General features: G+C 49.6%; 1 protein-coding gene and 1 non-coding gene across 5 annotated transcripts in view; both read right to left on the bottom strand.

Moving 5' to 3' along the window:
- Positions 1–5,447: 5,447 nt before the first annotated feature.
- Positions 5,448–22,370, bottom strand: part of LOC143834885 (uncharacterized) — a 38,695-nt gene continuing 21,772 nt past the window's right edge. For all 4 annotated transcript variants that reach the window (XM_077331784.1, XM_077331786.1, XM_077331785.1 and 1 more), the window contains 5 exons: positions 20,649–20,706; positions 15,546–15,614; positions 14,300–14,384; positions 13,179–13,286; positions 5,448–8,552 (listed from right to left, as the gene is read on the bottom strand). In XM_077331784.1, the coding sequence (XP_077187899.1) occupies positions 8,537–8,552; positions 13,179–13,286; positions 14,300–14,384; positions 15,546–15,614; positions 20,649–20,706 (336 nt within the window). In that variant the 3' untranslated portion in view covers positions 5,448–8,536. The remainder of the gene's footprint in view (positions 8,553–13,178; positions 13,287–14,299; positions 14,385–15,545; positions 15,615–20,648; positions 20,707–22,370) is intronic.
- TRNAP-GGG (transfer RNA proline (anticodon GGG)) lies at positions 15,061–15,133 on the bottom strand. The gene has a single exon. It is a non-coding gene; the product is annotated as a tRNA-Pro (tRNA).

Here is a 22,370-nt window from a genome sequence, read left to right as displayed (position 1 = left end):
CTGGAGGGGAAGCCACGGCGAAAACGCGCCCAATGGACTTGGACATAAAAAAACACTGGGAGCAGATTCAACCTTTGGTAGCCCCTCATTCTGCTTTCCCTTGCGTGTTGGGGCTGGATTGGCTAAGGGAGCATGATCCCCTAGTGAAATGGAAAGAAGGGACTGTGGAGTTCACCGCTCCCGCTTGCGAGCAGCACGCTCGACCACGGGGCCCTCCGTGCACGGGGGTTGTGGCCGCGTTGGGATCCGGGGGGGCAGCGCTCCCTCCCGAGTACCGAGACTTTGCTGATGTGTTCGCGGAGAAGGAGTGCAATCAACTCCCCCCTCATCGTAAAACTGACTGTGCCATCGAATTGAAGAAGGGGGAACCCCTCCCCAAAGCCAAACTTTATTCCATGAGTCCGCGGGAAATGGCGGAGCTCAGGGAATTTTTGGATAAGAACCTGGCGAGGGGCTTTATTAGACCGGCCACTTCTTCCTTGGCGGCCCCGGTTCTTTTCGTGAAAAAGAAAGACGGTTCGCTACGCTTGTGCACCGACTACCGTGGGTTGAACGCAGTCTCAACGTGTAATGCCTACCCGCTCCCTCTGATAAAGGACTTATTGGGCCACTTGGGGAAGGCGCGAATTTTCACAAAACTGGATTTAAGGGAGGCCTATTACCGGGTCCGGATAAAAAAGGGGCACGAATATTTGACAGCTTTTAACACTCCCCTGGGGCAGTTTGAGTACATGGTAATGCCGTTCGGCCTCGCCGGCGCTCCGGGCGTGTTCATGAATATGATTAATGAAATTATGCATGATTTATTGTACCAGGGGGTGTTGGTGTACACTGATGATATTTTAGTGTATTCAGAAACTGTTGAGAGCCATGCTAACTTGGTCCGTGAGGTGCTCCGCCGATTGCGGAAGCACCAATTGTTCGCCAAACTATCAAAATGTGAGTTCCACCGAGATGCGGTGGAGTTTTTGGGCTTCCGGGTCTCCCAGGCTGGGATTGAGATGGACCCGGGCAAGGTGCGGGACCTGTTAGCTTGGGAACCCCCCCGTACTAGGAGGCAATTGCAAAGTTTCTTGGGGTTCGCTAATTTCTACAGAACGTTTATCCCCAATTTCGCCAAAGTGGCATTGCCTCTCATTGACTTGTTGAAAACCAAACAAGGGGGAAAGACAGCGAACCGTCCGGGGGCGCCCCTCCTGTGGACTCCCCCATGCCAGGACGCGTTTGACAGACTAAAATTGTTGTTCACGTCCGAACCGGTGCTGGCCCATGCCGATCCAAATAGGCAATTCACCGTGCAAGTAGACTCTTCGGACGTGGCAATGGGGGCCGTAATCCTCCAAGAGGGGGAGGATGGGAAATTGCATCCGCTGGCCTATCTTTCAAAGAAATTTTCTGGGGCTGAAAGGAACTGGGCAATTTGGGAAAAGGAGGCAGCTGCAGTAAAATTAGCCCTTTCCACCTGGAGGCATTGGTTAGAGGGGTCCGCAGTCCCATTCGTAGTCTGGACAGATCACAAAAACCTCCAGGCGCTCAAGCAGCCCCGCTCGCTTTCGGCGAAGCAGATGAGGTGGGCGGAGTTTTTCGCTCGTTTCAACTTCTCCCTTAAACACCTGCCAGGCAAAATGAACTTTTTGGCGGACGCCCTGTCGCGCCTGCCCCAGTACAACAGCAAACGGGACCCATTGGTGGATACAGTGTTTACCCCCGCCCAACTGGGGATGGCCGCAGTGACGCGTAGTCACACGAAGTCTGGAACGCCCATTCCAGGGGGTTGGGTCCAGAAGGAGGTGTCCAAGGACTTGGAGTTTCACTCCCTCCGCCCCGATCTAACTGAGAAGGGGGGGCTATTTTTCAAAGGCGAGAGGCTTTTTGTCCCGGCGGCAGCCAGGGGAGAGGTTTTAAAACTTTGCCACGACGCAAAAACTGCTGGACATTTTGGGTTTGTGAAAACTCTGCACCTGGTCAGGAGACAGTATTGGTGGCCATCTCTGCGCAAGGATGTGGAAAAGTATGTGCAGGGGTGCCCCATTTGTATCGCCTCAAAACCTGCCGGGGGAAAGAAGAAAGGGCTGTTGCAGCCCCAGCCCACCCCCTCTCGTCCATGGACAGATGTTACTATGGACTTTATCACAGACCTACCCCCCAGTCAAGGGAAAACCGTCATTTGGGTGGTAGTGGACGCTTTTTCAAAACAGGCGCATTTTATCCCTTGTACGGGCTTGCCCACTGCAGCAAAATTGGCCTCATTGTTTGTAAACCACGTGGTACGCCTGCACGGGATCCCGACACGTGTTCTGACGGATCGGGGCCCCCAGTTCGTTGCCAAGTTCTGGCGGGAGCTCCTAAGACTGTTAGGCGTGGAACAAGCCCTCACTTCAGGCTATCACCCTGAGTCGAATGGCCAGACCGAGAGGGTAAACCAGATCTTGGAGCAATATTTACGCTGTTTCATTAACCATCAACAAGATGATTGGGTCACCTTATTGCCACTCGCTGAATTTGCCTACAACAATGGGGCCCACGCCTCAACAGGGGTATCCCCCTTCAAGGTGGTATATGGGACTGATTTGGTGGCAGCACCCACCTGGGAACTCAACTCCACCGAAGCGCCTGATATTAATAAATGGGCAGCGACCATCAGTGCAGGGTGGCCAGAAATAATTGCTAGCCTCAAAGGGGCGAAACAAGCCTATAAGGCCCAGGCAGATAAGAAACGAGCACCTGCACCTGATTGGAAAGTGGGAGATCTGGCCTATTTGTCTACAAAAAATTTGAGGTGCCAACAGAAATCCAAGAAACTTGGCCCAAAGTATGTGGGACCGTTTAAAGTGGTTAAATTGATTAACGCTGTAACTGTGGAGCTAGCTTTACCAAAAACTTATAGGAATGTGCATCCGGTTTTTCATTCCAGCCTGCTGCGGAGAGCTCCCGTCCCGGATGAATGGCACCCTCCTCCAGCTACGCCTGTGCCGATTTACATCGACAAAGACACCCACTATGAAGTCAACCAAATTTTAGACTCTCGTTTGCATAAGGGTCGTCTTCAGTATTTGGTCGACTGGAAGGATTTTCCCTCTGGGGACAAGGAGTGGGTTGAGGCTGGGAATGTGAAGGCACCCCGCCTTCTCAGGGCTTTCCATCGAGCATTCCCTGATTGTCCTCGCCCGGTGGATGCCGGCTAGGTGGGGGAGTGAAGGTAGTTTTAATGCGGAGGGATGTCAGGATTGTAGAATCTCTGTCATAAATTAGCCTGAGTTCCTCCATGTCAGTTATATTGCTTGATTGGGCCTGGCGCCTGCTTGCCCCGGCCTTGTAGTTTGTAAGCTATAAAATAGAATAGTGATGTTATGTTAACCTTATCTTGTTGTGGGCTCACAGGGTAGTTGTCACCTCTCTCAAGGCTGAGAGAATGAAATCCTGTTTTGGTTTCACATATGTCTTTCCTCTCAAACCCCCCTCCTTGGGAACTGTCAAGTTTTGGGCGGGAGAAATGTATTGATAAGCTGAGGCAAATCTGGCCTCTGGTCAGATTTGACTTTCAGTCCAATGCGTATAGTGCTAATCAATAAAACTCTTTTCTTTTGAATAAGTTTTGTTGTGAGTTTCCTGTGCGTCTGACAATTTTAAGTAAGAAGGGGCTTTTCTGTAGCCTCCCTGTCAGGCAACTGTTTGGCAGAAGGGGGAATTCCCCCCCCCCCTTCAAAAGGAACGCCCTCAGTCTCCCCTGCGTTGCTCTTGGAAAGGCCTCCTTCCCTCAGTCAGGGCCTGTCAGAGGCTCCTTCGCAGCAGGCCTGAAGGGGGAGCGGGGGGCTCCTGCCAGCTCTGTCAGGATTCTGAGGCAATTTGCAGTTGGACTTGACAGTTAGGACAGCCTTGGGGTGAAAAGGGCTGGCGCAGCCTGTCCAAGCCTCTGTTCTCATCCCCTTTGACAGCCCTACTGAACTCTCCCTTTGGTGGTCAGGAGCAGACTGGCAGCCAGACTGGACTGGGTGAATGGAATTTTGGTCTGTCCTGGTGAGGGGCCAATAGGAAGGCACTTTGTGCGCCTCCCCATTGGCTGCTTGGCCCTGGATGGACACTCGGAGGGCCCAATCAGGAGCCGCTTTGCGGCTCCTGATTGGGCCCTCTGAGTTTTTATCCTGGACAGGGCCCACCCTAACTCCTCCCCAGGTGGCCTTACTCTTTTATTTAATAGGACCCTGTCCTATTTAAAGATAGGGTTTTTATTGGGGGTTTTAAATGTTGTAACTTGCCTTGAGCCTTTGGGGGAGGTGAGTGAAGAAGGAGGAGGAGGAGGAGGAGGAGGAGGAGGAGGAGAAGGAGAAGCAGCAGCTCTTATTGCAGAGCCAATGTGGAGGACCGTGATTTGTGTCAGATGTGCTTGGGTGAGGAGCACAATATCCCCACCTATAAGTGCCTTGGAGCCCACATCAAAGTCTGGACATTTTTCCTGACACAGCATCTATGAGATTGATGTGATTGGCTCCGCCTCCTGGAACTGTTGCGCGAAAGATCTCATTGGGATCACAATCTCCTCTGAGCCAAAGGACTTCTTCCTCTGAGCCACCAGCTAAGAGGGCAAACAAGAGCAAGACAAAGAGAATCGCAGCTCTCCTTCTCAGCCAGGGGCCTTCCTTCACACTCCTGCACCTGCCCCAACTTTCCAGGAGAAACTCAAAGTGATCACATCAGCTAGAAGGGTTAGTGAGCTCACAGCCCTTCCGGTGGACCCACCAGTTAAACAGTTTCTTCCAGAGAGAGAGAGAGAGAGATTCTCCGTCTTAGTCTTAGGTTTTTACCCAAGGTGTCTAGATTTTTATTTATTTATTTATTACTTAGATTTATATACCACTGCTCCCAGTAGGCTGGCTTGCGGTGGTTCACGGTAAAACATATAAAATATCAGTCTAAAACATCCTATGATACAATCATTAATGCCCCCAAAATATACAATATACAAGATAGCGATGCTAATACAATATAAAATTCCTTCCCTCGTGACGCATGGTTTCTAGCATGGTTACATCATAGTGCTCCTGATGGGAGACTAGGGATAGATTACCATCATCTGGGTTTAGTCTAATACCATGCTCAGGAATCAGGGGGAGGGGAGGCCTGATCTAATGCCCCGGGGCTTCTGCCCAGCCTGGTGGAAGAACTTCACTTTGCAGGCCCCACAGAATCCCGAAAGCTCAGTCAGAGCCCACAGCTCTTCTGGGAGTTCATTCCACCAGGGAGGGACCAGGACTGAAGAAGCCCTGGCCCTGGTTGAGGCCAGGTATGCCTCCCGGAGCCCCAGGACTATCTGCAGATTCATAACCACAGTGCTCTGCAGGGGGCATAAGGAGGTAAGCAGTCCCGCAAGATTTAACTTCCCCCAAGATATTATCTTACCTGTCTTTTTCCCCTGCACCAATTCCTGAAACTGAGCAATTATTACACACTTTAAATGTTAAATACCTTTATTTTCTCTCAGAAGAACATTACAGTTTTGCAGGCTTGTGTGTTTTGCTGGACATAAAAATGAAAATAAAGTTTCTTCTCAGATATTACCCAGGTGGATTGTAGCTACCACTAGCTTGTTATGCATTGGCAATATTTCCCTGCTCTCTAAACACCCATGCCCTCTCTACAAGAACTATAGCTTTTTCTGCAGCATTCTTTAATAGTGTGCTCCAAGGAAGATTTGCTGAGCTGCTACATGTTCGTAAGTGGACACAATTGTAAGCCACTGTGTACTGGATCAATACATGCGATCTGAGGAGAAACCAGAGTATTCTCTGATCAACACATAAGATGGGTCCAGATGGGAAAGGCAGTTCTGCCCTCTAAGTAAGGAGAGTAGCTTGCTAGAATACCTGCATGGGACTGCGCAGAACATCAGTGATGAAAACAGGGTTGCACATACCTGTAACTGTTAATGATTGAGTAACTTCTGTGCAGGCACACACATCCTCCCTCCTGCCCTGCTGCATGCTCTGCTTTGGCATCTCTAGTGATACTGAGGGTAAGGGCACAGTGCTGTGGGAGCACATGGCCCCTGGGTGGGAACAAGTTATGGATCTGGTGCACAGCACCCCTGGCAGCTTTTAGCTGTGAAATATCTCTGATGGCTCGTGTGCAGCCCCCATGTGTACCTGCACAGAAGATGCTCAATGATCAAGTTACAGGTAGGTGTCAATGGTAAAAACTCCAGTTCCCATTAGGAGGTTGGCAACCCTAGCACCAGCACCATGTCAAGCAGGTAACTAGGGAGTGTCGTATGGGAAATGTCCTAGCCTGCTGTTTTGATTGGGAATTGATTGAAAACAGAGCAATTAGACCATAACAACTTAGTCTAACTCCTCCGGCGTGTAGATTCAGGTGGGTAGCTGTGATGTTCTAAAGCAGGGGTAGTCAAACTGTGGCCCTCCAGATGTCCATGGACTACAATTCCCAGGAGCCCCTGCCAGGGCTCATGGGAATTGTAGTCCATGGACATCTGGAGGGCCGCAGTTTGATTACCCCTGGTCTAAAGCAACAGAAGACTTTGAGTCCGCTGGCACCTTTGAGAACCAACAAAATTTTATTCTCAGTATAAGCTTTCATGTGCATGTGCGATTCTGAACTGTGTGCGCTTATACCCAGAACAAAACATGGTTGGTCTTAATGGTGCCCCTAGACTCGAACTCTGTTCTCGTGGAATTCGACTGCCATATTTTACAAAAATCCTGCAACCAGCATGTACTGATACTGGGCAACAGGCCCCTGAATCTCACCCAGCAGGGTTTCTGATTTGCCACTCTTTGGGTCTGCAAATTAAAATAATATTGTTTTGAAGGCTGTTGCCACAAAGTCTTGGCTTTATTCTCTCTCGCTCCACTTTCCCAGTGTATTTTTACATTACCTCTCTACTCCCCTGCACCTGGGCTTTCTCTCTGTCTGTGGCTCTGCTTCCTACGGCAGCCACTCTGTGGTTGGCTCCTCCTGCAGCAGCCATTTTGTGGTTGGCTCCTCCTCCTGCAGCAGCCATTTTGTGGCTGGCTCCTCCTCCTGCAGCAGCCATTTTGTGGTTGGCTCCTCCTCCTGCAGCACCCATTTTGTGGTTGCACCCACAGTTCCATAATTCCAAAGTACCCACAGGCTCAAGGTTGGGGATCCCTGTCCTAACCCCTCCCTCTCTTACACAGCCCTACTGGAGTAACAACAGTGTGTGGGGGGGATATGTATGGGGATAGGGGTGGCTGCACCTATTGGGTGCACAGCCAACAACGTAGCTTGCAGCTAGAGAAGCATAGTGCTAGAGGGAGAATGCTTCCCCATTCTTAGTCCTAAAGACTGGTTATAATTTTGCAACCTGGGCATAGGAATTCAGCCATTTAAAGATGTTTTGATGCAGTCCGTTCTACTTTGTGGAGGTTGGGGGGCGGGGTTGTACTGGATTGTGATTTGCTGGTCTAAAATATGGCACTTTTGTGCATTTGCAAGAATCTGTTGCAGAGTCCCAAGAAAATCTGCCTCCGTTCCTGCTGGCAGAGCAAAGCAGATGTCCCATTTTGCAATGTAAATGGCTTGATGTTAATCTTCCCAAAAGGGTTGGGACTGGATTTAATACCACCAAACACATTCAGTCCACTCCCCAACCTCATGCTGCCAAGAAGAGCAACCTCCCCCCCTTCCCTGTTCCAAAACATTGTTCCTCTTCAAGAGGGTTTCGCCCAATCTCACAGCAGCAGTGTGGCAAAAATAAGCCTGTTTGCCAGGCTGCAACCATTAGAGAACGTCTGAAGGTCCAGCCTCCACTTGCTTGTTTCCTGCGATAGACTGCCCCTGAACACAGAGGGCTCCACTCTTAGCCCTTAAGGGTCTCTTAGTGAAATCGATCCAGTTGCTGCATTTGGGACGATGTGTTTTCCAAATCTTTGGAACAACTCCTTCCAAACTATTGTGGCTCGGTTGGTTTGGGCTCCAGAAGAATTTCGGATGGTTAGCCATAAAAAACCTCTTTGCAAAGAAGAAGTGTTTGTACTAGCTGGGAGTGTGATGTCTGAGGCCAATTTTCAGATCTGTACGTCTTGCCCCCAAATGGCAAATAGCTGTTGTAGGATGGATAAGTCTATCAACATCACGGAAGAGCATGGAAAAGCAAACATCCTCCTTTCTTCGACGCTAGTCCAAACCAGAGTCTGCCACCAGGCTACGACTGAACCCCAAAATATCCACTCCAGGTCGTCAGGTGCTCCTCGTGTTCGCCTCATGATGTCCTCAGGAGGTGAGGAGGTGGCCCAAAGTTTCCTCTGCCAGCCATGAGAAAAAGATTTTGGTGTGCCAGTGAATTCTGAAGATGTCCGTTAAGCCCTTCTCAAAAGGATGCACTGGCCTTGTTTACTGGGCTGTTAAAATTTGGCTTTTAACAAAACTTGTGGAGTTTCTGGCACAGGTTGGGGGGAAAGGCCCCCCCCCAAGTGTTCTCTTAAAGATCTGACCAGCAGGAAGGACAAGACCCACGGAGGTGTCATGCAAACCCCCCAACAGGGGCCGGATCCAGCCGACCTCAGCTTGCTTTGTACCTGTCAAAAAAGGAAAGAAAATGCTTAGCGAGCTAGAGGGACCAATCACATTTTTACGCTGCCATTTCCCAAGGTGTTCAACAGTACATGTGATCCTTCCTTCTTCTGTCCTTTACACACAACCCCCTTGTGAGGTAGGCCAGGCCAAGAGTGTCTGGCCCCCAAATCATCCAGCTTTCCGCTTCTAATACAGCCTCACCATCTTGGCGAGATAGAGTTACCAGATGTATAACTATTATTAATTAAGGTTTCTGCTATTATTAATAATTAATAATATTAATAATAATAGTTATTATTAATTAGATTTATCACCCACCAATATCGGACAAGCCATCTCGCAGCAGGTTACATAAAATGCTCCACATAAAATACATAAAACCCTTAATCCCCTATTAATAACAGCATCTCGGCGACCCTTCCCTTCTCCTCAAATGCTCAGCAGGAAATGTGTGATTCTCCCTTCTACTACACACTCACAACCACCTTACGAGGTAGGCTAGGCCAAGAGTGGATTAGGGGATTACACAGATGCATGGATAAGTCTATCAATAGCTACTAGCCACGGTGACTGAAGGGAACCTCCACATTCAGAGGCAGTCAACCTCTGAATCTCAGCACCAGGAGACAACATGAGGGAAAGCCCTCAACCTCTCTGCCCTGTAGCTGGCCCTCCAGAGAGATTTGGTTCAATGTTTGGTGGACCCGTTCAAAGTGGTGTATGGCAGGGGTAGTCAACCTGTGGTCCTCCAGATGTTCATGGACTACAATTCCCATGAGCCCCTGCCAGCGAATGCTGGCAGGGGCTCATGGGAATTGTAGTCCATGAACATATGGAGGACCACAGGTTGACTACCCCTGGTGTATGGAACTGACTTGAAAGCAGTGCCCACTTGGCTGCCCAGTGAGGAGTGTACAAAGGACTCAAAGAATTGGGCTGCTAATATTACTTCTGCTTGGCCCCTCGTTGTGGACATGTTAGAGAAAGCTAAACAGGATTATATAAAATCCACCGATAAAAAGGGATGTGCAGCTCCCCCTTGGAAAGTGGGAGATTTGGTGTATTTGTCTACAAAAAATCTTCGTTGTCAACAACCTTCACGCAAGCTGGGACCTAGGTTTGTGGGTCCTTTTAAAATCATGCGCATTGTCAATCTTTGGAACTTGCTTTACCTAAGACTTATAGACATGTTCATCCTAACTTTCATTCTAGCTTGCTGAAAAAAGCCCCGCCTCCAGATTATTGGCATCCTGCTTCTGCTGCTCCCATTCCTGTTTTCGTGGACAAGGACACACATTACGAAGTGAACCAGATCTTGGACTCTGATTCCATAGGGGACGTGTACAATATTTGGTGAACTGGAAGGAATTCCCTATGGGGGACCGTGAATGGGTGGAGGCTGGGAATGTGCGGGAGGCGGGACTGGTGAAGGAATTCCAGTGTAAATTTCCTTTGTGCCCAAGGCCCGTTGAGGGAGGTTAATTAATGGGGAAAATGTTTTAGAAGGGCGGAATGCCAGAATCACATGATTACTGCCATGATTTATGCTTGACCTGAGTGGGTCCATCTTGTATCCATGTGTGCTTGTTTCACTTGTTGTGTAGCCCTGAACTGTCTGTGTAGTGATTTAGTTATTGTAACAATTATGATAGACGGTGTTATCTTTGAGACTAGTAGCTGTGTAACATTCAAGGCTAAGAAGACCTGGCTATCACTTCTGGCCGAGAGCCCAGACTGGCACCTGCAGGAGGGGGCTTTTGCTCTCTGGGAAAATGGTCTGTTTTGGGCGGGAAAATGAACCTGTAAAAGTGAATGCATTTGCTGCATTGATCAGATTCGATTATGGACGTCTAGGTGTTCTGATCTGCTTAGCAATAAAGCTTTCTATTAATCCAGACGTATCGTTGCTAGTCTGTCAGCCCTGACAGGTGGCCACGGTGTAAGGCAGGAGGCAGGACAATGGACCCCTGGTCTCATCCAGCAGGGCTCTTCTGATGTTCTTAGGAAGGCCTCACCCTCTATGCCCTGTTGCTGGGTATCCAGAGGAACTGGTTGGCTCCTGTGTGAGACAGGAGGCTGGACTAGATGGACCCCTGGTCTGACCCAGCAGGGCTCTTCTGTAGCTCTTCTGAGGGGGAGATCCCTTCTATGCCTTGTGGTTGGTTGGCCAGTGGTTGGAACTGGTCTGCTACTGTCTGAGACAGGGTGCTGTACTAGATGGACCATTGTTCTGATCCAGCAGAACTCTTCTGGCGTTCTTAGTGACTGGCTCAAATCCATCCAGTAAACTCACATTCTAACCACTACACCAGACATCCTTCTCAAGGGCCAAAGGGAAAGCGGGCCATTTAAAAGGTCAGGCCTGGTGGATAATGGATGAGGCAGTCGCCAAAACAGTGATCGCATAGTTAAAGCACAGATTACGACACCCCCGCCCCCTGCATTCTTCTGTTGTGAGTCTCCTTCGAATATGGCACGGCTCAGCCATATGGGAGGGGAGGAGAGAGCTATGCCAACAGAGAAAGACGCATGATCAAAAAAGGGGTGTGGGTTTGCAGAATTGGGTTCCACGGTGAATCGATACTCAGATCAACATTCCCATCCTGGGATAATGGAATTTCTCCGTGGGGAGTAGCAGTTGGTGGCCTTCGGCTGTGATCATCTCCAACTAGGTTATGGGCTTCTTACCAAACAGACACCCCTTTACTAAATTTATGCCACCCTAGCAAGAAACAGGGAAGGCAGTAATCAAGGGCAGAGTCTGCACAGGGCTTTTTATCCATCCCCATTCTGAATAAATCCCCTCCATCTATACTGAATTCGATTTCAGTGTTGATTTTGGCACTTTAAATTTTCCCTCTGCAACATGCGTGAGGGAGCTGCGGTGACCCTACCTTCCCCCCGTGATATCCAGGAATGGAGATAATTCAGTATAACTGATTGAACCACTGAAGTAGAGAAGCAGGCTATCCCTGATTGGCTGGGCACCAGTTCAAAGACTTCCTGGTTCGCGGTTGCAAAACTTTCCTCTTTGCTGCCCTCCTTTTGGAATCAGATTTAAAGTGACTGCGCTCCAGAACCCCACACTTCTCCCAGCTGAGATTTGCCTCATTCTCTGAGAGGCTGCTGCTGGCTCTGCTCCGCTCGGCTCCCCCCTCCCCTCTGCTTGTTAAGGGAAGGAAAGAAAGAGAGCAGCAGCCTTGTGTGGCACTTGCCTTCTCCACCGGCAGGCAAAAGAGAAGAAATAAAGCATACTCCTTTAATGCCAGCTGGACTTCACATACCCTCTGCCCTCCCCCCTCTGAACTTCCCCAATCAAGTGCAAAACACTTTTTGTTTCAAGTCGGGGGGAAGCAATGAGGGGGAACCCAGGTTCAAATCGATCTGAATTCAGCAGGGAACCGATCTCTGTAGTCTGGAGACCAATTGAGATTCTAGGCAATCTCTCAGCCCCGTCTGGAGCCTGGCATTTTAAATTGTGGTGTATGTTTGGGCTAGCAACAGGGAGGTCCAGCCTAAACTCCCCTTGGTGATTTTGGATCAACCTCTCAGGTGCATGAAGGATAATATGAAGGCGTACAAAGTCACATTTGTTGCCCTGTTTTCTTTGGAGGAAGGGTAGGATTGTAAAAATGCAAATGAATTGAAATAAAGATAGTAAAGTTTCTAGCCCTTGTGGTCTACAGCCAGTTTGGTGTAGTGGTTAGGAGTACGGACTTCTAATCTGGCATGCCAGGTTCGATTCTGCACTCCCCCACATGCAGCCAGCTGGGTGACCTTGGACTCACCATGGCACTGATAAAACTGTTCTGACCAAGCAGTGATATCAGGGCTCTCTCAGCCTCCCCTCCCTCACAGGGTGTCTGTTGTGGGGAGAGGAAGGGAAGACGATTGGAAGCCGCTTTGAGCCTCCTTCGGGTAGAGAAAGGCAGCATATAAGAACCAACTCTTCTCCTACTTCTTCATGAAAAGGAAGGGAGAGGAATAACCAGAAAGGCAGGTTTCTGGTGAACTCTGAGTGATTTCTGTTCTTGCCCTGGGGCTGCTCACCAGGCCCATGTGGCCCCCATCCACGCAAAATTATGCCCCGCCACGTAGAATTCTAGAATTCTAATGCTAGGACAGAACTATGAGGCTACGGGATGCTTGGGGACCTTGTGGGTCAGGGGCTGGACATCTGCTTGGCATGCAGAAGGTCCCAGGTCAAATCCCCAGCATCTCCAGTTGAAACGACCTGGCAGGAGGGGATGGGAGAGACACCTGCCTAGATGGACCAAGGGTCTGATCCAGCACAAGGCTACTTCACAAGTTCATGTGAAAATAACAGTTTGTGGCAAAATTCCAGACATCATTTTAGTTTCTTATAAGCTTCTCCCTCCCTCTCTCTCTCTCTCTCTCTCTCTCCCTTATAGAATCCTATAACCCTAGAGTTGGAAGGGACCCTATGGGTCATCTAGTCCAACCCCTTGCACTATGCAGGACACTCCCAACTCTATCAATCATCCACTCTAACCCTCCTCATGGTGATATGCTTAATATACGTCAGGTTTTAGTCCCACCGTTGATAAAAAGCTGAGACATGAAAGAAGAGGAAAAAGACAACATAAACGGATTGCAAGGGGACTCACTGATGCTGCGGATCCAGTTCTGGCCAGGCACCCATCAAGGTCAGCTGCTCCTCCAGCTGAACAATCCGCAGTCCGATGTATCCCGAGGAGAGAAGCAGGACCACCACTCTGAGCAAGACAGGAGCCAGTTAAACACACACACACAGAACCCGGGAAGGCACTATAGGCCTTGCAAACAGCTCATCTGAGTATGCACAGAGTTCCTAGCCCTCGTGTCTTGTGGGTCTTCAGAGGGGCCCCTCCCTCCGAAGGTCTCTATCAAGTGAATCTCCCAGCAGTTCTGTTTTTGGCTCTTCTTTCTCTTCCCTTTGGCTGGCAACTGCTGTTGCTAGAACAGGAGAGGAAATGGAGAAGCCAGTCCTATATCTTGACAGCAAGAGGCATGCCAAAGGAAGGAGAAGACCTGCAAGCCTGATCCCACTCCTGCCACCATGTAAAGTCTATGACTGCTACTGCCGCATAGCTACCTAAAGTCCAAGGGTCTGGGCAGCTGCTGACTCTCAACTCCATCTCTGCTTCCTACTTTGCACCATGATTAGTGCACTGAGAACTGTGATACTCATTTCTACAATCCACACGCTATTTTGCCTGCTCTGAGATACAATCACATTTCCCTCACTGATGTATTTTTTAAGAAAAATTATTCACATTGTTTATCTCCTGCCTTTCTCCCTAAAGGACACTTGAAGCAGCTATCATTGTTCACCTCCATTCCATTTCATCCTCCTCACAACCCTGCGAGGTGGGCCAGGCTGACAGCATGTGACTGGCCCAGGGTTGGCCAGCAAGCTTTGAACTTGCATCTCCCCGATCCTGAGCCAGCTCTCTGAATACCACGCTGGCTCTAGATATTTTCAGGATACTTTTTAAATCACCAGAATTGTCCCCAGTCTTCCTTCCTGTCTGCGTATTATTGAGCATAATAATTTTTCTGCAATCTACATAGTTTTATCTGCACATCAACCCATTGGAGCTGGGAGAGCACTAACTGGGCCAAAGTTCCCTCCCCTCCGGACAACTTCATGGCTCAGGAGGGATTTGAACCCAAGACCCCCCACCCCGCATTCTGTGCGAGTAAAGCCCTCCCACCCACTCCTCCGCAAGATATATCTCCAACTCACAAGAAGAGGTAGATAAGGATGATCATGTTGAGGGGGCTCAGGTGAGACCACCAGGTCCCCAATGACGTTTTAGAGTGTCCCCTTCCTGCAGAGAGAGAGAGGGGGGGGAGATCATGGAGGCTGCAAAAGAGGGGCTCAGAAATTCACCCGCTGGAAAAATCCAGATCCCACCCCTCCTAGTATATTTTAACTGCATTAAAAAAAAAATCTTCTTGCTAGGATTTCTTCTTGCTAGCTGACCATGCTTTTATTTATTTCATTTATTCTTCAATTTGTAAGGTTAATTTCTTACTGATAGTCAGAAATGATTGGAAGAAGACCGTCCTTCAAATACCCGAGCTCCAGGCTGTTTAGGGCAGGGGTAGTCAAACTGCTTTGTCAAAAAGCTTGCTGGGGGGTAAACGGTAATGACTGGGGAAGGCACTGGCAAACCACCTCGCATTGAGTCTGCCATGAAAACGCTAGAGGGTGTCACCCCAAGGGTCAGACATGACCTGGTGCTTGCACAGGGGATACCTTTACCTTTACCTTTAGTCAAACTGCGGCCCTCCAGATGTCCATGGACTACAATTCTGGCAGGGGCTCCTGGGAATTGTAGTCCATGGACATCTGGAGGGCCGCAGTTTGACTACCCCTGGTTTAGGGCTTTCAGAGTGTGCACTATACTTAACCAGACCATCCATCCAGGCACATCTACTCAGACTGGCAGTAGCTCTCCAGCGGCTCAACTTTCTCATTCCCTGTTACCTGGTCCTTTTAACTGGAGATGCTGGGGCTTGAACCCAGGGCCTTCTGCATCCCAAGCGGATGCTCAGCCACTGAGCCACAGCCCCCCCCCCCCCCCCCATCAGCAGGAGTCAGCAAAAGTCTATCCTCAGCCAGAAATTTCCCTTGAGTAGCTGCCTATGACAGCAAGCCATCTCCGAATAGCTGAGTCTTCCTTCGGCTTTTGAAACGTTAAAAGCGCCGGACCAGGCAGGGGGAGAGAAAAGGAGACAAAATCAGGTGACAGCTACTTCCACCAGAGTGTAGAAGTAGACTGGTTTTGGATGTGGAGGTTCCCCTCAACCATCCCACTGCAGTTCCGAAACGATGGGGAAAACATACACTGGAACTGCCCCACTGTTTAGGATGCTGATGGAGCAGTGACCTTGGGGGCGAGGCGGCAGCATTGAGACTGTTTCCTGGTGGGTGGAGCAATAAAGAAGGGGGCCATCTGAGTCATGGAAGGCCAGGTCCGACTCACCTCTGCTTGTGGCTGCCAGCACCTCTTCAGCAGGTGTCTTCAAGGGCTCCTGTTGTTCGCTTGCTTCATCTACAAAGAAGAACCCCTGGTCAGTAAGGCAGGTGTAGTAGTTAAGAGAGCCAGCTTGGTGTAGTGGTTAAGAGCGGCAGCCTCTAATCTGGAGAGCTGGGCTTGATTCCCCACGGGCTAGCCACAGTCCAGTTAGAGCTGTTCTCACAGAACAGTTCTGTCAGAGCTCTCTCAGACTCATCTACCTCACAGGATATCTATTGTGAGGAGAAGCAGGGAAGGTGATTGTCAGCCGCTTTGAGACTCCTTCAGGTAGTAGAAAGCAGGATACAAAAAACCCCGAGCTCTTCTCTTCAGTTGGGCATAAATCACAATAAAGAACTGCGGCATTTGGTGTGTGTGCCACACATGTAGGATGGAGGACAGAGGATGGAGCAGAGTTGTTCCCTCTTGTCCCGGAGCGACAGACCAGAACTAATGGGATGAAATTAAAAGAAATTCCGTCTAAATATCCGAAAGAAGTTCCTGACAGTGAGAGTGGTTCCTCAGTGGAACAGGCTTCCTCGGGAGGTGGTGGGTTCTCCATCTTTGGAGATTTTAAAACAGAAGCTGGAGAGCCATCTGATGGAGAGGCTGATTCTGTGAAGATTCAAGGGGGTGGCAGGTGACAGTGGATGAGCGATAGGGTTGTGAGTGTCCTGCACAGTGGACTAGATGACCCAGGAGGTCCCTTCCAACTCTATGTTTCTAGGTGATCGACATGTTCCTCCACTGACAGCAGAGGGAAATGCTGTTCTTTCCCAGAGTGACCCACACCCTCAGCTGAGGTAATGGGTCGCCCCCCTCTGTGTTCTGGGCTTTCCACACCACAGTAAATCCCCCCAGCTGGTTGCTTGCTCATGCTCATGCTTCTGTGGGAAGACACAACAGAGATTCCAGACCGGTCAGGATACTCCCCTTCCTCTCTGTTTTTTAAACATCTTTTTCCTTTTACGCCTGTGGACATTCAAGTCCCTCCGCCCCATCCCTGCCAAAGTCATCAAATGATCCTGAGGATTCTCTCCTTGCCCTCTTTTAATTAAATTTTAGGAAGTGGCAGATTTTTAAAACCTGCTTTTCACCACCCGAAGGAGTCCTAAAGTGGCTTACAAACCTCTTTTCCACCCTCTCCCCACAACAGACACCTTGTGAGGTCGGTGGGGGTGAGAGAGCTCTAAATGAACTGTGACTGGCCCTAGCTCACCCAGATGGCTGCTTGCGGAGGAGTGGGAAATAGAACTTGGTTCTCCAGAGTAGAGGCCGCTGCACCACACTAGCTCTCATGAAAGATAAGTAACACTGCACAGAAATCATGCAGTATCTTTAAAAACATTTCTTAAATGCATGTTTGTAGACATCTGCAACAATCCCAAAGGCCAACTGAACAGTGGGTGAGTCTCTTCTGGTTTAAAAACAAACTATAAATAACTTTGGATAAGAATAACACGGCCTCTTTTTTGCTGCTGTCGTCAACTGGCAGATGACTCAACGCCAACCCTGTAGGGTTTTCAGGCCGGCAGACTCTGCACTGCCACCTTGGGTTTCCTTGGAGGCTTCCCATCCAAGTCCTAACCAGGGCCAACCTGGCTTAGCTTGTGCGATCTGCCATGATCAAGCTCGCCTGGACCATCCAATTCAGGACATGTGACATAAGAAAGGAAGAGAAACCATGTTGGATCAGCCCAGGGGCCCATCCAGTCCAACGCTCTGTGTCTATGATTCCCACAGTGGCCAATCCCAGGGGCCATCTGGAGGTCCACCAGGATCTTTAAGAACATAAGAGAACCCACACTGGATCAGGCCAATGGCCAATCTAGTCCAACACTCTGTCATACTCTGGCCAAAAACCTAGGTGCCCCCAGCGGGGTCAGAACTCCAGAAGCCCTCCCAAGCAACAAGAATGCAGAGCATGCCTGCTCTGGACAGTGTTCCTAGACTTTATGGCTCATAGCAGGGGATTCTTCTCGGTTATGTTCCATGTCTGCAGGGGACTGATCCCTCCCCAGTCCTGGACAAATAGCAGGAGATACTGGCTGACAGTAACCTGAATACGCTGTTTCCCCTTCAGATGTAGCCTTTAAAACGTTTAAAATAAAGCAGATTTTCTTTGGGGTTGGGGAGGAGGAGGGTGTTAATGGTTCACGGGTAAACAGAAGAGAAACTTCACACCACTCAGCTTGGTGGGAAAGCAGGAACAAGGCACAGGTGGGAAAGGAGGAGCGTGGCTAGGTTTGAATGTGCTCTATGCCAGTGGTCCCCAACCCCTGGTCCGGAGACCAGGACCGGTCCGTGGATCAGTCGGTACCGGGCTGCGGCTCCTCGGCAGCTGCCCTGCCACTCTGCCGCTGGCTCACCTTTGGTGCTTTCCGGCGGCCGCCATGGCTGGGGCTCCCCCTTGGCGTGGCACTGCGCAGCTGCTGCTGGCAGCACCCCCCAGCAGGCGGCAGGAAGTCAGGGGTGCCGGCGGGAAAGCAAGTGGAGCAGGGGCTCAGGCGGCGGCAGCGACGTCCCTCGGCAAAAGGCTACCCCCTCCCCGGGCCTTAGTGAAATTGTCAAGTGTTGACTGGTCCCTGGTGATAAAAAGGTTGGGGACCACTGCTCTACGCCACCAAGAGGTTAATATTTCGGCTGATCAAGGGCCAGGCTTACAATGCCTACTTGCTGCCTTGTGACATTCTTTGGCTGGTGGCCATTATTTACCCAGACGTTTACACCCTGGTTCTGCAGCTGCTATCGCAATATCAAACACACATACACACAAAACTACCCACGCCACATTCAGGTGTCTGTTTAAACTAACCTGTAGCATAAGAGCTCAGAAACAGAGGGATGCTAGCCTCCAGATGGGCATACAACAAACAAAAAACCTGGGGTACACCATAAATGGAAAACGCCAGGAAAAAACAGGAGCTGTGTAATCGTAACTCTGAAACTCTAGTCAAGTTTGTATAAAGGTAAAGCACCAGGTCATGTCTGACCCTTGGGGTGACGCCCTCTAGCATTTTCATGGCAGACTCAATACGGGGTGGTTTGCCAGTGCCTTCCCCAGTCATTACCGTTTACCCCCCAGCAAGCTGGGTACTCATTTTACCGACCTCGGTAATTTTCTGACTGTGAAAATCTTTTTCCTGATATCTAGCCTGTATCGTTGTACTTGAAGTTTAAACCCATTACTGCTTGTCCTCTCCTCTGCAGCCAGCAGAAACAGCATCCTGCCCTCCTCCAAGTGACAACCTTTCAAATACTTAAAGAGGGCTATCATGTCCCCTCTCAACCTCGTTTTCTCCAGGCTGAACATTCCCAAGTCCCTCAACCTATCTTCATAGGGCTTGGTCCCTTGGCCCCAGATAATCCTCGTTGCTCTCCTCAGCATCCTGCCCTCCTCCAAGTGACAACCTTTCAAATACTTAGAGGGCTATCATGTCCCCTCTCAACCTCGTTTTTTCCAGGCTGAACATTCCCAAGTCCCTCAACCTATCTTCATAGGGCTTGGTCCCTTGGCCCCAGATCATCCTCGTTGCTCTCTTCAGCATCCTGCCCTCCTCCAAGTGACAACCTTTCAAATACTTAAAGAGGGCTATCATGTCCCCTCTCAACCTCGTTTTCTCCAGGCTGAACATTCCCAAGTCCCTCAACCTATCTTCATAGGGCTTGGTCCCTTGGCCCCAGATCATCCTCGTTGCTCTCCTCAGCATCCTGCCCTCCTCCAAGTGACAACCTTTCAAATACTTAAAGAGGGCTATCATGTCCCCTCTCAACCTCCTTTAATCCAAGCTGAACATTCCAACAGCACCTGGAGCCCAAGAGCACCTTGAGGACCACCGAGGTTTATTAAAGGCGGGAGCTTTCAAGTGCATGCACAACAAGGGTGATACAAAACGCCATTCACTTTTTGGAGAAGTCTTCTAAGTTAATTGGCCATTTATTCCCTTGAGGAGGTCGTTAATGTCACTCCTTCTGTTAGGTAAGAAAAATATTTATGTATGTCACCATTATAAAATTATGAACTACAGATTCTTGAGCTCTCGAATTATGACATTGTTTCTGTAAGGATTTAGGTCCATGGCAGAAGCCACCTTGCGAAACGTTGAACGACCAGATCCTCGTTTGGACGTCAGTTGGAACTAACCTGTTGAACTGTGGCCTGGATTACTTTTTGGTGTCACCCTTCTTGAATTGTTGTGTTATCATACACAGATTTACAGTATTTGTTTGGTTGTTAGGATTGTCTTGATGGTACTTTATAAATGACTATTATGCACTTTTGGAAGCATCATTTCAGAATCACAATTACACCGCTCCCTTTTTATTCCTGGTAGCCTCCAAGAGGGCCAAGAGATCTCCCAGAATTATCTCCGGACTGCAGAAGTCAGCTCCCCCGGAGAAAACGGCTGCTCTGGAGGGTAAATTCCACAGTATTACACTCTTCCGGGATCCTTCACCTTCCCAAACCCTCCCCTCCCCCTGATCTCCAGGAATTTCACAACCTTGGGCTGGCAGTCTTATTTAATCTTGCATCATAAAAGGAGCCCAGATGAACTGCAGGCAATGGACAGGCAAATCTCCACTGAAAGAGAACTGGGTAATGATGGGGCCCCTGACAAAAAGGCCCTGCCATTCATCCTAACTTTGTTGTGCTCTGCTAGTGGGAGGAGGCTTGGACAGGCCCTGGGTGTTAGTGTGGGACCGTAGGAAGGGAAATATCAGAGTAAGTCTCTCTTAAAATAATCCTTACAGTGGAGACTGGTCCATTAATACCACCCCCTTGATCTGGACTGAGATGCAAATAAATGCTGCCAGTACATTCAACAAAGGTGCTATTGCATTTTGGGCTAATTGTAGCTTCTGCACACTCTCCAGGGGAAGTCCTGCATGGAGCACATGGCAGGATTCCAGTCTGGATTAGTACCAGGGCACTGTTGGCGACAGATTCTTCCTAGTCCTAGAAGAAAGAGAACAGCACTTGGCTTTTGGCATCTGCGTGCAAGCAGAGAGAAGGGGCTAAATGTGAGAAATGTGCAGCCAAACCCCATGCACAACGCAAGCCTCTCTCACCAGATTCCTCCAGAGGCATTTCCTCTTCTTCCGGGTTGTGGTCCAGCTGTCTTGATGTCTACGAGGAAAAAAGAGCAGGGGTGACATCTGTTAGGCGCTGGGGCTGATCTACAAGTGCCCTTGCTCTCTTCCGTGCAAAACGTTTCATCTCCAGGAAAAGACCTGCTTGTGGGTATGGGGCGGGGGCCTTGACGACCTTGAGGCTGCAGTTTACAGCCGAAGCTGGCTTTGCAGGTGCTGACTGGCTCGCTCCAGTGCTGTCACCAACTTGGCTCCCGACTAATCTTTAGAGGAGTTTTCACATGAAAATACAAAGTAAGGGGAGAAGATGAAAAAAATGAAGAAAGACATGACTGTTACTCTTTTGTGGTTTCAATGGCATGGCAGAGTGATATATTTCATAGGAAAGTTGAAGAGTAGATTCTTATAACCTGTCCTTCTCTACCCGAAGGAGTCTCAAAGCGGCTGATAATCACTTTCCCTTCCACTCCTTGCAACATACTTGTGACGTAGGTGAGGCTGAGAGAGTTCTGAGAGAACTGGGACTGGCCCAAGGTCACCCAGCAGGGTTCTCACGGAGGAGGAGTGGGGAATCCAGCCCGGTTCTCCAGGTTAGAATCCATCCCTTTTAACCACTATGCCACGCTGGCTGGCTGTCTGCCTTCACTCTCTTCTTCTGGGTCAAGGAGGAATAGGAGACTGCATGCTAAATAATAGATGGAAGGAAGGCCCAGAGTCGGCCACAAGCAGAAGCTTTCTGGTTTCATCCCCAGCATCCTTTCCATACCAGAAGAGGTGTGCCTGCATACCAAAGCTCATACCTTGAATGAAACTTTGTTGGTCTTAAAGGACCCAGACCTTGTTCTGCTGCTTCAGACCAACACGGCTACCCACCTGCATCGATCTTCCTGGAGAAAGCAGATGCTCTGGAGGATAGACACTAAGCCAAGCTTTCTCAACGAGGGTTTCGTGAAACCCTAGAGCAGCGGTTCTCAACCTGGGGGTCGAATGACCCTTTCACGGGGGTCACGGCTGGGCAAGCAACTTGGCCAGGGGGGCACCACCGCTGTTGCCCCTCCTCGTCCTGGACTCAGTTTTTGCTCTTCCAAATCATTGGTTTTTGTTACTCGGTTTGTACCCCGCCCTTCTGTCCAAGGGGGTCCCAAAGTGGCCGGCATTGCTCTTCTTCAATTTTATAAACACAACAGCCTTGCGGGGTAGATCGAGATAGAGCAGCGAGATAGTGTGTCTGGAGTAGCGGAAAAGAGCGAGATCGGCATGGTGGGACAAGAGGCAGAACTGAACGGAGAAACCCCAGAAAAAAACCAATTTATGTACAATCACGAACCATGGACCTTCACGCCATTGGTCAGTTTGGATTTAATTTCTGTGAAAAAACACTTGCATCATTTTATGGTTGGGGGTCACCACAACATGAGGAACTGTATTAAAGGGTCGCGGCATTAGGAAGGTTGAGAACACCACTGCCCTGGAGTTTTTTGATGGCTCCGGCAGGGCTTCCCAAATGGGAGTGAATTCATTTTTAAAAATCTATTAAACAATTATCGAAAATGGCCAATCGTGGGCCTGGAGGGAATGGGAAGGGGAGGGGCCCCAGGGGGGCGTGTCCACAGCTCTGCTTCCCAACCCTATTCTGCAGGATCACACCCCTTCTGGGGTTTCTCGAAGCCTGAAGGATGTTTCAGGGGTTTCCTGATGTTG

The sequence above is a fragment of the Paroedura picta genome, chromosome 4 (assembly GCF_049243985.1).
Source record: "Paroedura picta isolate Pp20150507F chromosome 4, Ppicta_v3.0, whole genome shotgun sequence".
NCBI lineage: Eukaryota > Metazoa > Chordata > Lepidosauria > Squamata > Gekkonidae > Paroedura > Paroedura picta.
This window is presented reverse-complemented; position numbering and strand designations above follow the sequence as displayed.